At 36.1% G+C, this 17,478-nt stretch overlaps 1 protein-coding gene across 1 annotated transcript; it reads right to left on the bottom strand.

Annotated features, from left to right (window-relative positions):
- Positions 1-12,745: 12,745 nt before the first annotated feature.
- Positions 12,746-15,923, bottom strand: LOC136827894 (rhodopsin-like). The gene is made up of 2 exons (XM_067085367.1): positions 15,765-15,923; positions 12,746-13,947 (listed from the first exon to the last, which is right to left on the bottom strand). The coding sequence occupies exon 2, from the start codon at positions 13,945-13,947 to the stop codon at positions 12,814-12,816; it is 1,134 nt and encodes a 377-aa protein (XP_066941468.1). The 5' UTR covers positions 15,765-15,923; the 3' UTR covers positions 12,746-12,813.
- Positions 15,924-17,478: the final 1,555 nt, after the last annotated feature.

Raw genomic sequence — 17,478 nt, 5'->3', positions numbered from 1 at the left:
TCTTAGTTTGTGTTTGTTCTTTCTTCATATCCTTTGTCTTTGGTTTAACCGATGTTGCTTTAATTGTAGTTGGTTTTTTCGTTTTTGGTGGTGTTCTCTCCAAAGGCCTTTTTTTATCTTTAACTTCCACTCCATCGAGACCTTCCTCTGTTTCTTCTGTAGTAGTCTCATCATCTCGCGCTATTTGCATTAACTTTTCAAATAAGTTTGATAAAATGTTACCCATATCCTTTGTGTCTGATTCTTGATTCATTACCATTTTAGTTTTTTCTGTAATGCATTATTTTCTTTTTGATATTTATTTTCCTGCATTTTGTTACTTCGATCTGTACGTATTTTTGTTTCATTATTAGTTCTTGTTATTGAGGCATATGTAAGTTTCTTAAAGAGATCTTGAATTTCTCTCACTTTCAGTTCTAATTTAACCTCTCTCATAGACATCCCTGTTCTTTCTTGAAGCATTTTCAATTCCGTATTGTATATGTAATATATTCATTCTTTGGATCTTGCATGATGATTCTGACCACAGTTTATACACTTTGTTTTGCTGTAATTCCATTGTGTGGCATGTTCTTCAGATCCATAATACGCACATACAGGTTTGTTTCGACAATTTTTTTTGTATGCCCATATTTACTATATTTTTGACACTGTAGTGGCTTTGGGACATAGGGCCTTGTTTCTCTGTTTTGACCTAAAACTTTTAATTTTTGGGGTAGATCTTGACCCTCAATTTTGATTTTTGTGATTTTTAAAATTTTCTTATTTTTTGGTTTATTTGGTATATTATTTACCTCACAATCTTGGACTCTGGCATATCTTTTTTTCAAGAGAGTCTAAGAGAATAATATTATTCTTTTCGATTGGTTCGTCACTGCTCTCAGGAAGCACAATGGTACCCTGAATGCTATTCATAGTGTCACGCTTTTTAATTTTTACATTTATATGATCTATTACTGTTATAGACATTGACTCTTTGTTGTGGCTTCTATAAGCCATGTCTTTTCTCTTATCTGTCTAAACGACATTTCTGACGTTGAATGTCTGTTTAATAGGTAGTTCCCTAACTTTAGGGCTGACATTTTCTGTTCTGTTTCTAAGGTTAGAAAGAAGGAGTCGAAGAGAGTCAAGGTTGGGTCAAGATGATACTTACTTCTTTTGGGTTTGTTTTGTGCTGGAGCGTAAGGTTCCAGTGTAATTACAATAGTATTTTTTCTGTTTTTTTTTTTTTTCAGAGAGACGTTATCAGAGGATGTTCCAGAGGTTGTCAACTGTGTCGAGTCGCTACCATCAAAGGGCCCAGGGGTACTTAAATCTTTAACACTACTGAGCATAAAGATCGAGGTACAGTACATAAAAAAATAAAATAAATAATTAAATAAACCTGAAAACCTTAAAAAGATATCATCAGCCATTCATGGCACAAGTGAGAACTGACTCCCAAATGTCCGCTCCTTACCCTACCCCACAGAGGATAGCACAACATAATTAGAGTGGCCCAAGTATAGGCCAAACCCGCTTGCTAGGACTGAGAGTATTTCAAGAATACAATCGTCCCCATCCTAATCACATGAGCAAACCAGATAGAATGCGAAGAGTCCTATCTCCAGAACCAGACTCCCTGGAATCCGTGGTCTAGCCCTAAAGAATAGTTCCACCTTTGAGCTATCAATCTGATAACTCTCAGGTCTGAACATTATCGGGCAGTTGATGGTCCTACCACAGTTCTCACTATTTAGCTTCAGATATAAACCCATTCCCAGCTATGATATCTTTTCCTATTTATCAGGTCCAATAAATTTTAGTAAAAGTGGAAAATTCCACAAATATTAATCCAAACAAATATATAATGGCATATGGGACTCTTGGACTCAAGCCAGGAAACAGTCTCCTGGGGTTCAAGAGCTCCCTCACCACATCAAGGTGGTTCCATATCGAGGGGGAATATTGTTCGAAATGAACAGATTCAGGGTGTCTGAATAGACTCAAGTTGTCTGAAAAGTCTCAGTTGTCTGAAAAGATTTAAATTTCAGGGTGTCTGAAAGACTCAGTTTTTCAAAATGAACGGAAATTAATATGTCTGAATAAGACAAAGTTCAGAGTGTCTGAAAAGACTCAATTGTTCAAAAAGAACAAAAATCAATATTTCTGAACAAGACAAATTTCAGGAAGACTCAGTTGTTCGTAATGAACGAAAATTAATGTCTGAATAAGACTCAAACCTCAGGGTGTCTGAAAGACTCAATTGTCTGTAGGGAACGTAAATCAATATGTCTGAATAAGACTGAGACTCAGCCATTCGTAATGAACGAAAATTAGCCCAAGCTAACGTAAGCTTTTATGTATACTTATTTGCAGAGAGACACTGCAAAACTATTTATAGGCTTATGGGTTATACACCTGTAGTGTGTAAAGGAAATTTCCTTGCACTGTCAAATAATTTAAATGTGATGCAATGAAAACAGTACATCGACCTATCGAAATTTTAAAATCTCCAATGCACTAGGGTAATACAAAATGCTTAACCTTAACATGCACAGGCAGTCCGGACTGCCAACAGGTTGTGCGTAGGGAAGGAAAGACAGTGTTATTCTCCGTTATCAAAACAAACCTTAGCTTGCACGTGACTAATAATAGTACTCTGTTTACTTCTGGTCTCGTGACGTCTGCCGGCAATGAGTGAGTCAGGAGGTGGGGGGGACTCTTGACTGCTTGTCTGGCATTTGCCCGGGCAACCCCTTTTTCCCATGCTTGGGGAAGCCCCACAGCAATGAATGAAAGAGGAAATTCTCACTGATATATTCATCAATAAATAAATTTACAGGATACTACGGGCTCACCAAGGAATATCCAACTCGATTAAAGAATTACAATTTTTACTCTCAAAAATGCGGCTAGGTGCACGGATGTATGGATAAAATTTAGCAAGCAAAAGAAAGGGATTTATATATGAGCGCTGTGCATGCATTGTTTATAACAATAGGATTCCCAATGGAACTCAAAATTAGAGATGGCGGACGGTTAGGGATGGGTCCACGTGGTCTGGAATTGAAGATTCCAAGTCTGAATTACTATTCTCTTGTCTTGAGAGTGGAAATTCAAATTCCTAAATACTTCCTAGTTTTTCCTATCGATCAAGCGAGAGAGAGAGAGAGAGAGAGAGAGAGAGAGAGAGAGAGAGAGAGAGAGAGAGGATAAATCCAGCAATGCAAAAATAGCTGGAGTCAAAGCCTTGGTGGTTGCCTACAGTGTGCCTACCTGGGAATTCGGGACTTTCAAATTGTCCTTATCAAGTGGACAAACGAATGGGGGCTCTATTCCTTCTTATTAATTCTCCGACTGAATTGCTCCCTAACTTCCTATTCTTAAACCGTAGTTAACATGCTATAGCACAAAATTTTCATGGAATGGTTAATACGCTCCCTCTTCTCAGGAACTAAATTGGCATGTATATGGTCTATCAATTACCTAACACTGATTGCAGTCACTTTTTGCACCTAGCATAAACCTAAACAAAGTATTTTGACATGTACTTATGCTGTGGAACTAGCTCTTCTCATGTGCTTAAAATGGAGGGGGTATGAGACCAGGGTCGTCTCTAATTATGCAGACCAGCTAGCAGTTGCTATCCCACTGGTAATTGCACGCAATCGCATATTCGGCAAAGGTTGCCAATTGCTACGAATATACCTTAGATACTTGATTCTGGGCGGCAACAGATAAACACTCAGAATTCTTTACATTATCAAGAAATCTACTGTATTTCATTAAAACATCTGACTAAATAGACTGATTAAGGCAATTCCATAGACAAATACATCAAGGGGAATTCTGTGGCTTAGGGCCTTCTTCATGTGAGGGAAGATTACGTAAACTCAAGGGTTCTCTTAATTAATTATATTTACATAATAAACACAGATTATAAGAATGGCAAATTACTGGGCAAGTATTGATAAGGTCCTGCTAAATGAATGAATCCTACACAGGAGAAATATTCTACACTGATGATGTCTTCATAACAGGAACATTGCAGAGAGGTAAATTAAGGAGTGGCATGAGGCCACTGCACATGGGAAAGAGCCAAGTGGTTCCACAGCTGAGGCCTACCTGCGATAGATGAAAGAAGGTTACTTGCATGAACATTAAGGCACTCAAAGGGAACTGAGGGAATGCACAAAGGGTACCAAATAACTCACTTCAACACTAGATGCACAATTATGTTAACACTTGATAATTCAATAAACAGTACTGAAGGCAGTCGCATAATGGAAATAGAAAATAAATGTGACAAAGAAATAACAGGATCGTGACTGACTAAGAAAACCTTATTCGGGGAACATTACCTTCGTCAAAATGATGATGTCCTCGTCAATAGGGTGCTGACACTGGAGGGGGGAATTAAGGGGTGCCACGACAAGAGTATACTGGTTCGAACCTCAGGGTCACACACCTGAAGGGTACAAGGGACAGGCCAAGGTAAGGACATCTGTCCTTGGTGGACTTCTGAGTGCTTCCCTCTCTCAGCTGCTGTTGCCTCGTCTATTTCTAACCTCGGGGGGTTGCGCCTGGGCATCCAGGTAGAGGGCGCAAAGGTCGAACTTCGCCTCATTTTCTATAGCGAGCACATAGCATCCAGTCAGACCTCATGGAGAAGTTACCATGGCCCGGGAGGTGCTGCACCAACTTTCTCTTTTTTGGCTCCTCCCTTGCCCATTGTCTGATGCTGTCAAGGAAGGCATTTTCGAAGGTCACCTGGAAACAAGGCCTTAGGCAGTCATTTTGAACAGAGAGAAGGATTAAAGGCTTAACCATTCTGGGTATGAAGGAGAGAGTTTAAGAAGGGCCAAATGAAAACCCACAGTTCTAGTAATTAAAACAATTGAAATTAATTTTATTTCATTCTCTGTTGTGTTATGGATGTAAAAACTGGTGGGATTGCTTGGAAAGAAGTTTCCTTCATTGCAATATATATATATACATACATACATACATACATACATACATACATACATATATATATATATATATATATATATATATATATATATATATATATATATATATATATATATATATATATGTGTGTGTGTGTGTGTGTGTGTGTGTGTGTGTGTGTGTGGGCAGGAGAAGGGCGCAGGAACACATACAGATCCAGTATATACATACATTTATTTGTCTATGCGTTTCTTGACCCGTGGTCACATCATCAGGACATCATCTACAGTTATAAATTAAAAAGGGGCATTCAGCATACATGGTTAAAAGTAAACATACACAAAACATAAAAAACTTAATATAGAAAATCAGTTGAACTTAAACAATCACACTTAAATACATTTACACATTAAAGAACCAATAAAAGAAAACTTAAAATGAACTTAATAAAAAACTGAACTTAATAAAAAGGAACTTAAAAATAAACTTAAAAGGGAGAGCAGAAGGCACACCTCTCAGGATGAAAGAGGAAAACACACTAAAAGAAAACAGCATAAAAACAGGGGGAGGAGGCGGACAAATATAAACAAACAATCGAATCATGCTATGAACAGGGGAACACCTGATGGCTGGCAATTTAACGTCGGTACAATTCTTTTGATGTTCAGATTTTCCAAGAGAAGCAGTTCCCCAGTTTCCTTAGCACACACACGCACACACACACACACACACACACACACACACACACACACATATATATATATATATATATATATATATATATATATATATACATACACATATACATATATATATGCTTGTACATATATATATGCTTGTGTATAAGATAATATATATGCAGCTTCTGAAGTAATTTTTATGAAATGCTAAAGTTAAATTGATGAAATAAATTAGCAAATTAGAATAAGTAAACAAAGCATTTTTCGGTCGTTATTCAGAATGAAGCGCATCTGGAGTTCAGTCACACGCACTGAACATATCGTAAAATAATGAAACAGTCAAGTGAGTGCATTTTTCATACTTCAGTTGGAATAATGTCAATGAACTACAATTACTTATCGTTTTTCATTTGCGCTAGAGCTGGAAAAGTAAAACAGAGAAGAAAGTAACTCATTACCGATACAAAGGTGGGTTAGATAAGATTATAACCCTTCTACCCCATGCGTCGAAAGACCAAAATTCCGTGTAAAGAGAACGAACCAGCCCTGCAAAGTGTTGTCTCGCTACATAGCGATGTCGCCAAGTGACTGGTGAATTCCCGCATTAGATATAGAAAATCAGGAAAATTATGATAAAAGGGGGTTCGGGAGGAAGTGTTTTTGTTTGGATATGGTCAACAAGACTTCGTGGGACCTAGAGAAAACATATTTTAGTGGATTAACCTTGAAAGGAGGGCAGGAAAAATCGATCGTATATAATATTATACGTACTAAACGCCATGGTCAAAACATCTGCTCCCCGTATATATACGTACTAAATGGCTCTGGCAGCGTTGGCGCGCTAGGTATATATACGTACTAAACGGTTAAAGGGTTAAGTTTCTATTAAGCTATTTTTCCTTTTACATTTCTTGTATTTTCAGACTGAGTGATGGAGCTAGATACAGCCATGGCTAATGACTCGGAGGAAATCAGATGGATTGACCGAATCCAGGCTATAACCTTCTGAGAGGCCAGGGATGCTGGCACATCCTTCATTTCCCGTTCCTGGATAGCTAAATACATTAAGAGAGATGAATCTTTTGTTAAAAGAACCTGGAACAAAAATCCATGACTGTCATCGCAAAAAGATTGAGAATCTTGGAAGTCCTGAAGTCCTTTCTCAGGAGTCAAAAGACATCATAGCTGAGGCAGTGGGTAGACCAAGAAAGTCTTTACGTAAATTGGCGCTTGAACTAGAAACAAAAAGGGGAAAGAAGAGCAGTTATAGTGCTGTATATTGTTGCTGTATATCGTGAGTTGAAAAAATCTGGTATCAAGCCATTTCATGTTATCAGCAAGCCCAACATCACTCAGCAACAGAGAGAAGACCGTGCATGGTTTTGTGGTTCATTTCTTAAAGACTGGGATGAAACTGACTTTCTCCATGTTGCCGCATCAGATGAATTCTTCATTTACAGTCAGGAAGCCAAATCATAAAAATGACATCATTTGGGCTGCAAAGTTGGATGATATCAGCGATGACGTGCGCTATCGCCAAGTTGTGAAATTTCCTGAATGTCTGGGAATTTTTCTCTGTTTCACAGCCAAACGGTTAATGTGGATCATCAATGAAAAAGGACAGTCGTGGAATGGCAAATACTTCAGAGAAACTGTGCTTACTGGTGGAGTATTTCCTTTCCTCAAAGATCCTGAAAATGTTTTATCTGTTGAAGAAGTCACATTTTTGTATGATAAGGCACCATGTCTCAAGGCTCTTCAGACACAGGAGCTGCTTCGAAACAGTGGTATCGATTTCTTCTCATCAAGTGAATTTCCAGGTTGCTCCCCTGCCTTAATGTGTGTGAAAACATTGGTAGTATCTTAAAGGATTGTGTTGAAGCACACACATGAACTATGATGGTATACCAAGCCTCGACGACCTGTGAAGAGAGGTGACCGAAGTGCTCAGGGAAATGGAGTTTGAGTCTCAGCTTTTTTGCGATTTGCTGAAATCATACCCCTCAAGAATGCAGGCTGTGGTACAGGCAGATGGAGGCCACACAAAATATTAAATACTCAGAGAGAAACTTAAATAAATACCTGTTCTGAATTACTTTTGTTTTTGTCCATATCAATTTTAGTTTATGCTGTAGAAAGGGGGCCTGAAACACCCTTTATATTATAAAATTATTATATATATATACCTTTATATATATATATAAATTATATATATATATATATATATATATATATATATATATATATATATATATATATATATATATACAGTATGTATTTATGTACAGTATCTCAATTTGTATATATATACATCTCAAATATATATATATATATATATATATATATATATATATATATATATATATATATATATGTATGTATGTATGAATGTATATATATGTATGTATACTCGGCAAGGAAAGTGAGGATACAGTTTTTTTAATCTTCGGACATATATTGCTAGTTAATGCGACATCTGGCAACTTTAGAAGGGGGAGGAGCTTCAGTCTTAATGTGTTTGCTTTTTGCTTGACCTCCTATAACTTTCAATCATATTCTACGGTTCTGAAATCGATACTTAAATGCAGTAGTAAGCTTTACAGTATTCGTTCAAGTTGTAATTTGCAGCGACAGTTCTGAACAAAATAAACATTTTTCGACATAACCTACCAACTAACCTTACACAAATTAATTTATGACACCACAATGAAAGGAATGCTTGCGTAATCGGAAACGCGATCTTCCAATATGAAATCAAGGGTTCAATTTGAGCAATGTCCAACGAAAAATATGGGGAACAATAAAGGAACGAATGCAATGATTATGATGAGAGAGAGAGAGAGAGAGAGAGAGAAAGAAAGAGAGAGAGAGAGAGAGAGAGTTGCTGTTGTGTACCCCTAGGCCTATATATGTAGAGCTACTCATTTCATTTTTTTTTTTATTTAGAGGTTGAGCGATACTATACTTGTATAGTATGTTTTAGCAATGGAGAGAGAGAGAGAGAGAGAGAGAGAGAGAGAGAGAGAGAGAGAGAGAGAGAGAGGGTTGCTGTTGTGTGCCTAAGCCTATATGTAGAGCTACTCATTTTATTATTTTTTTCTTTTAGAAAGTGAGCGATGCTATATTTGTATAGTATGTATGAGAGAGAGAGAGAGAGAGAGAGAAGAGGAGAGAGAGAGAGAGAGAGAGAGAGAGAACTATGGAGAAACGTCAACGTCAAGAAACATCCAGTTACTTGTGTTTTCCCGCTACTCCGCACATCATAGAGAACGCTCTTGCGGATCTAAATAGATTTGGTCAACCTACCTAGCTGTCACATCATTTACTGCCATTAATTCCAGCTGACCTTTAACACCGCGAAATATAAATATGAATGTGTAAAAATTAAATAAATTATCATTACCTCGTATGATGATGCAATAATAAGCCTGTTCATAACGGAAAACGAGTAAATATTGCCGTTCTGATAAACAGTACTACACCGAGATATCGATACACTATCTTTTAGATCTCTATGAACGAAGTCATCTGAGAAATTCTGATTACTTCGGACATCCATGGTGTTTTTAAGTATCTGAACGTTTTTGTTTTGCAGATTTAATATATATGATATCATTTGCATTGTATTTTCATATTCTAGAGTAAATTTACCGAGATCATGTGTTTTCTGTAAGAAAAAAATTAAAATTCGATGAACGAAATCTAATGAAAACTGTATCCTCAGTTTTCTTGCCGAGTATACATCTCAAATACCTCCTACGTCGTCTGTCACATCTACAAGTGACTTGTAAATACTAATACCACCTACCAAATATCCATACTCACCAGGGACAATATTATAAATTATTGCTGATCAAAATATATTGTTGTGTTTCTCTTTCTCTTCTTCAGTGTTTTGGTTAATTGCATCCATAGGTTTGACTATTATTTTAGGAGATAAAGGTATATTCTTTGTTTGTTTTTGTTCTTTCCTCATATCCTTCGTGTTTGGTTTAACAGATGTTGCTCTAATTATAGCTGCTTTTTCGTTTTGGGTGAGTTCTTTCCAAAAGTCTTTTTTTATCTTTAATTTCTACTCCATCACGACTTTCCTCTGTTACTTCTGTAGTAGTATCATCATCTTGTGCGATTTGCGTTAACATTTCAAATGAGTTGGATATAATAATTCCCATATCCTTTGTGCCTGTTTCTTGATTCTTTACCATTTTAGTTTTTTTTTCTGTAAAGCATTATTTTCTTCTTGTGATTTATTTTCCTACGTTTTGCTACTTTTATCTGTAGGTATTTTTGTTTCATTATTAGTCCTTGTTATTGAGGTATAGCCTATGTGAGTTTCTTAGCAGGATCTTGAATTTCTCTCACTTTCAATTCTAATGTAGCCTCTCTAATAGACATCCCTGTTCTTTCTTGCAGCATTTTCATTTCCGTATTGTATATGTAATACATGCATTCTTTGGATCTTGCATGATGATTATGCCCACAGTTTATACAGTTTGGTTCGCTGCAATTCCATTGTGTGGCTTGTTCTTCAGATCCACAATACGCACATACAGGTTCGTTTCGACAATATTTTTATGCATGCCCACATTTACTAAAGATTTGACACTGTAATGGCTTTGGGAAATAGGGCCTTATTTCTCTGTTTTGACCCAAACCTTTTATTTTTTGGGTTGGATCTTTTGACCCTCAAATTTTATTTTTGTTATTTTTTAACATTTGCTTATTTTTTTGCTTACTCAGTATATTATATACCTCACAATCTTGGACTCTGGGATATCTTTTTTTAAGAGAGTCCAAGAGAATATTCTTATAGATTGGTTCGTCACTGTTCTCTGGAAACACAATGGTACCCTGAATGCTATTCATAGTGTCATGTTTTTAATTTTTACTTTCGTATTATCTATTGTTGTTGTTGACATATACTGTAGTCCTCAGACTGCCTCTTTGTTGTGGCTTCTATAAGCCACGTCTTTTCTCTTATCTGTCCAAACGACATTTCTGTCGTTGATTGTCTGTTTAGTAGGTAGTTTTCTAACTTTTGGGCTGAAATTTTCCGTTCTGTTTCTAAGCTTGACCAACTTCCTCTCTTTTGGGTTTGTTTTGTACTGGAGCATAAGGTTCCAGTGTAATTACATTAGGATTTTGTGATTTTTCTGAAGAAAGGTTGTCAGAGGAGGTTCCAGCGGTTGTCAACTGTGCCGAGTCGCTATCATCAAAGGGCCCAGGGGTACTCAAATCCTTATAATGACTTGTCATAAAGATTGAGGAAAAAAACATGTAAACCTGAAAACCTTAAAAAGATGTCATTGGCCTTTTACGGAGTTTATTCTCCCACCAATGGCACAAGCGAGAACCGACTCCCAAATGTCCGCCCCTACCCTACCCCACAAGGGGATGGCACAACATGATAAAGTGGCTCAAGTGTAAGCCAAACCCACTTGCTAGGACTGAGAGTTTTACAAGAATACAATCGTCCCCACCCTAATCACATCATGGGCAAACTGGATAGAATGCCGAGAGTCCTATCCCCAGAACCAGATCCCCCTTGGAATCCGTGGTCCAGCCCTAATGAATAGTTCCGCCTTTGAGATATCAATCTGATATCTCTCAGGTCCGAACATTATCGGGTAGTTGATGGTCTTACCACAGTTCCCACTATTTAGCTTCGGATGTAAACCCAATCCCAACTGTGATATCTTTTCCTATTTATTAGGTCCAATAAATTTTACAAAAAGTGGAAAATTCCACAAAATTAGTCCAAATAAATATATAATAATATATGAGACTCTTGGACTCAAACCCCCGAACAAATTCCTGGGGTTCAAGAGCCCCCTCACCACGTCAAGGTGGTCCCACATCGGGGGCGATAAATAGGAAAAGATGATCATAGTTCGGAATGAGTTTATATATATATATATATATATATATATATATATATATATATATATATATATATATATATATATATATATATATATATATATATATATAATATATATATATATATATATATATATATATATATATATATATATATATATATATATATATATATATATATATATATATATATATATATATATATATATATATCTCACACGCTGTTGCACACAAACTCCACGCACACTGGTAACCAAGTACGTTTTTTTAATTGACATAAAAGATCAATTTAACAACATAGTTTATACAAATGATGATGCAGAGATCACTGGAAAATAATCATAAAATATTTAACATATAAACATTTCAGTATTTTTCAAGATATCAAATACGGTATGTGGCAACATATTTTACTGTGTGTTCTCATATGTTGTTTCTTTGTCACAAGAACAGAACGTGTAACACTCTTAAGAAGTAATGGCGTCCTGAGATTCCTTCGGGTTTGAGTAAGGTAGAGGTAGTTAACACAAGGATTTAACATGATTACCTTTCACCAAACGCCTTATGCCATATTTCGTCATCACAATTCTTTCAACTTTGTAAGACAAAGCTTATCATGTTATTCAGTCAGTTATAAGCATATCGACAGAAAAAACAAATTTAAACAATTATGCAATATGCATAATCAATTAGGCAAAGCCATCCATATACAGGTTACTTTTAATTCCCATAGGTAGATTATTACTGATATCACTTACTGCTAAAGTAACCAGTGCGCCACTAAAGACGCTCTCTGTCGAGCACTATTTTCAAGTGGCAGTGTTTTTATTATAACATCATCAACTCTCACCTGAAAATTGCGATTTGTCAAAAAGTTTTGAATAAACTTAGGTAAATGTCCACGGATGCTATTTTTGTATAAGATGTTTAATACTACACACACACACACACACATACATATATATATATATATATATATATATATATATATATACACATATATATATATATATATATATATATATATATATATATATATATATATATAAATATATATATATTACTGGTAATAGTGTTTATAGTTTCATATGGAAAGAAAACCAGAAAAAGCCATTAAAGGAAAAAATGCTGCGACAAATGCAGAGATAATATAAAACATATGTGCGGAAATAACTTGTTTTAAGGATAAAATAAACAATGTTATGGAAAAACAAAAGAACTAAGAGAATAAAAGGATATTAAAAAACATGTTAAATTTTATATTTATTGCACATTAAAGAAAAAAAAAAAGAGATGATACTGATTTTTCGCAAAAAGCTTAAGAACTCTCTGAACTCTCTGGTGCCTTTTCATTGGTAGTAGCAGCAGAAGCAGTTTCACTAACTGTATCATTTCTCTCAGTATTACATGCAAGGCATGGAAGCTTCTTCTCAAGAGCTGCACGGTATTTGGGATGACTGATGGCATACACAATTGGATTGTAAACAGCATTGGCCTTGGCGAATACAGAACCCCAGATGGTGTATACAGGAGAGACCAATTCTTTCTTGAGCATTCCACTCCAGTTGATGATGAAATAGGGTGTCCATGCAACGAACCACAGGGACACGGTCATTAGAGCAACCTTGGCAAGACGGCATTCAGCAGAGGTCTTCTGGCTCTCTTCACTCCTGAGAGACTTAACACCCATCTTCTTAGCCTGTTCACGCATCTGTTTCTCGTGGTTGGCAACAGCCTTGATGATAAAGGTGTACAGATAGATGTTTAAGAACAGAGGGAGCAGATATACCCAGACAGAGTAGATGTACAGGTAAGTATGAGAGAATATATCATCAGTAAGGTAGTCAGTACCACAAGCAGTCAGGTTGCCTTCTGGTACATAACGGTTCCACCCAAAGAATGGAGGAAGACACCAGGCAATGGAAGCCACCCAAGTTCCACCAATTCTCATAAGGGCTCCACTGCTGGAGAGAGGGGTTCCAGAAACACCCTTAACAATTACATTGTATCGATCGAGAGTGATCCAAACCATGGACCAGATTGAGACACAGCCGAACAGGGATCCCAGGAACCCATAGACTTCGCAGAAGAATGCACCAAGAGTCCATGCTTGCCAGTAGCAGGTAATCATCATGGGTGGGAACATGGTGAACATCATCAGGAAATCAGAGATGGCCAAGTTGACAACAAGCAAGTTAGCTGGAGTACGGAGAGACTTGGTGTTCATGAATACCCAGATAACAACAAAGTTACCAGAAATGGAAAGACATCCCATGACTCCAACCCACAGCCCTACCAAAGCATACCACAGTGGATTCAGAGGAGGATATTGGTACCAGTGAGCATCCACCATGTGGAGGATCTCCTTTGGTGCCATATCGACAACCGTGAAATTTCCATAGGGGTTCGTTGAGGTGAGGGAATATTCTATTGGTTGGTTTTTCCACGACATCTGAAAAATGGAAAGTTCTTATTCAATAATGTTATTTATAAAGTGTCCCTAATGCTCTTAGGTTATTTGACTAATTGCTTTAAAAGATTCTGACTAGATTGAAAATTTTAAGTAGGTGCAAATATTGCTTTTTGTAAGTATAATCTACCACGGCAAACTATATATCAATAATAGTTTTTTCTATAAATATAGGAATAAGTCTTATTAACTGTGAGATTTGCTTATCTTATCAACGAATCTTTACTTCAGTACTATAAAGAGGGAAAACTGTAAGATTAGAATTTATGGCAACACCAAATCACAAAAACTCTCATGCGTTTACCATGTGTTTAACATCCATAACTAATATCAGAGACTACTCTCTCTCTCTCTCTCTCTCTCTCTCTCTCTCTCTCTCTCTCTCTCTCTCTCTCTCTCTCTCTTCCCAACTCACTGGTACTTCCTCAGGGACCAATGTCTTAATGGTATTGTTTACTACCAGTGTAAGAGCAGTCAATTGTAAACTGACCTACAAGAAACAAAGACGGAAAACAGTTGTACATCAAAAGAAATAACATTGATTTTGTTAACCCATGTTAAAACTTACAACCAAGAAACAAAGTTGTCTTTGCAGGCCAAAACGTTTGATATACAGTTAGGAATAAAAGGGGAAGCTGGCACGATCTCCTATTTGGGACGCTTTTAGACAAGTTACAATTTGAGACAGCAACATGAGGAGACAGCATAACCCTTTTACTGGCTTATTGCGTCCCGAGAGCAATTCAGCTTCTATTAATTCTTGGTAAACCAATCTGTGAATTAACTACCATCTCTTCCACTATAATTGCGGCACCTGATCTCATTTCAAAGACCTCCCTTGTGCTACTGTAAACATTTTTGCAATTACAAGATTGGGTAAGTTCAAAAACAACGAAGAATGAACATCTACATCGTCAAGCAAATAGTTGTTGCTCGAATAGTTAAACTTACAATATCATTATTCATGGCAATAATTCTAGAGATTCAGTAGTAATGAAATTATCAGGAGCGGCAATAACAGCAGTTGTTAGAATGACTGAAATCTAAAGTTATTTTTCTTTTCTGATGTATAAATAAAAAGGTAATCTATTTTTTAAGATGATACGACATTAATAAACAGATAATATGTACTCAAGTACGAAGTGATCTCTTTACAAACAACTAATATACAGTATAAAGAAAATGAATGTCAGTCTTTGAGTGCCTCAGTTTTGGGATCTTAAAAATCAATACCGCCTGAACTTCATGGTGAGAATAGTAAGACACAGCCTTGACCAATCCTGGGAGTTGTGACGGCATATTACTTAGTAAGTCAATCCTTGCTAAGAATCTTGGGGAGGATATGGTTTCAGTGACATGTTGACAATTCTTTCACGAGCAGCTTATCTATAAAACATTTAATTTTCCTTGGTATCCGGTTCATTTGTTTTTTTATGGTTTCAGATGTTAATTCTTTAATACATTATATTGGTGTCAATGACCTTAGATATCATGAAGCCTTAGAGCTTCAAGTCAATCATTCAGCTATGTAAATACAGGCCTAGTTACCCAAACAATCATGAGCAAAATCCCCAAAACTATTCTACAACTCAGACAAACACACAGCGATGTTGACGTGGCTCTCTGGCAGTGAAACTGAACACAGAAGTCCTACTGCCATGCATCAACGTATATACTCAACGAATTTGCATCCGATTCACTTAATCACACAGGAGACTACAGTGCGTAATTAATAAGCTGGGATAAGATAAAAAAAAATGTGCTAGACCTAAAACACGAAAATTTATAAATGAACTTACTTTGTAGTAACTGAAACAGCAGCTTACAACCACCAAAACTAGAAGATAATCTCGAAGAGCTACTTCAGGTGAGGCGGACTGACCAGCTGCTCCAGTGGCTGAGTTCCCAGTGGATTCAACTGTGACTGAAAACGCAAGATCGCTCCCGCTTTTATGTAGTGGCTGCGAATTGCGGAAAGACTTGAAGTGCTTCTGCACTATGTAAGGAATCCTTTCTTGTGCTAACTTGGCAAAGGTTACCATTTCCTCACAAGCATAAGAATAAAGACAGAAATATTATAAATTCTTGTCATAAACAACATATTAATTAATCTCAATGAATTGAACGTCTGTTCAGAAGAAAAATCATGCAATTCTAGTCAACGTAGAAACAAATAAGAGGTACTCGAGTCAATCATCTTTACAAAATGAGAGCTTTGAGAGATTACAAAGAATCTGAAGAAAAATAGCCAACTTTTCAAAACTTTCAATATAAGAATGTCAATTATTCGTAAAAAAAAAAATATTTTTAATCAATATTGCGTTACTCATGGAAAGCCATGGTAAATTAAACACAACCCACTATTTGTTTTTGGTCTTTACTGGTTCAGGTAAATCATCACTTTAAATTTAAAATATTGTTCATGACTTCCTAGAAAAGAGCTTTCTTTTATCCGATATCGGATACTTCTGTTACTGAATAATATTTGTGTCACTTTGGAGTGGTATGATTTGTCTTACAATATGGTATCAATATTTTTATAAAGTAAATAAGGAAACCGAACTCTGCGTCATTAACACAGATCGGTTATGCAGTAATTCAACCGATTCGTGAAAAAGAGTTAAAACGGCAAGGCAACACAGAATACTTCGGTGATTAGGAAGTAATATTAACACACCAAACTTTTACAGTGACACTGAATGTTTATTAATCGATATTTTAAACTTCAGATCATGCGTTTATATTCACACAAACATTTGAATTCAAAATAATTAGAAAACAGGGACATATAGACTAAATGAGGTTCAATAACGCCAGATTCAGAGAGTTTTATAGTTTCCATGTATTACTGAAATTTCACCATTCTTACTGGCCTTTGTTTCAACCTTTAAAACGACCTTTTTACCTCCCTCCTCTGTTACCTAATTGCAGAAATCGAAGCGCTGTTTACATTTTAATTTAGTACATACAAACTTGTCGTTCCTGAGCTATATTAAAACTGTTTACATTATGATTTAGTATAAAACTTGGTGAAGTTGTCGAGTTCTTCGAACTGACCAATTTAAACCAAGGCTGCCATTCGTAAGGGAAATCCCTTACAGTAGGGGACATTAGCCAAAAGTAGGGGGTAGGGGATACCTACGGGGAAAACTGCCATATGTAGGGGAAGGTAGGGGATTTTGATATCTAGTAAAAATAAATATATATATATATATATATATATATATATATACACACATATATATATATACACACACACACACACACACACACACACACACACACATATATATATATATATATATATATATATATATATATATATATATATATATATATATATATATATATATATATATATATATATATATATATATATATATTTCATCAAAAACTTATATTTCCCTTGCTGGCAAGAGAAGCTAGAGTTTATGTCTTTGTTTTCCTTCATCAAGCGTTAGAGGCGCCATCGTATGTGACTACAGTCTAATGTGAGGCAACTGATATAACTGT

The sequence above is a fragment of the Macrobrachium rosenbergii genome, chromosome 42 (genome assembly GCF_040412425.1).
Source record: "Macrobrachium rosenbergii isolate ZJJX-2024 chromosome 42, ASM4041242v1, whole genome shotgun sequence".
In the NCBI taxonomy this organism is placed as follows: Eukaryota; Metazoa; Arthropoda; class Malacostraca; order Decapoda; family Palaemonidae; genus Macrobrachium; species Macrobrachium rosenbergii.
This window is presented reverse-complemented; position numbering and strand designations above follow the sequence as displayed.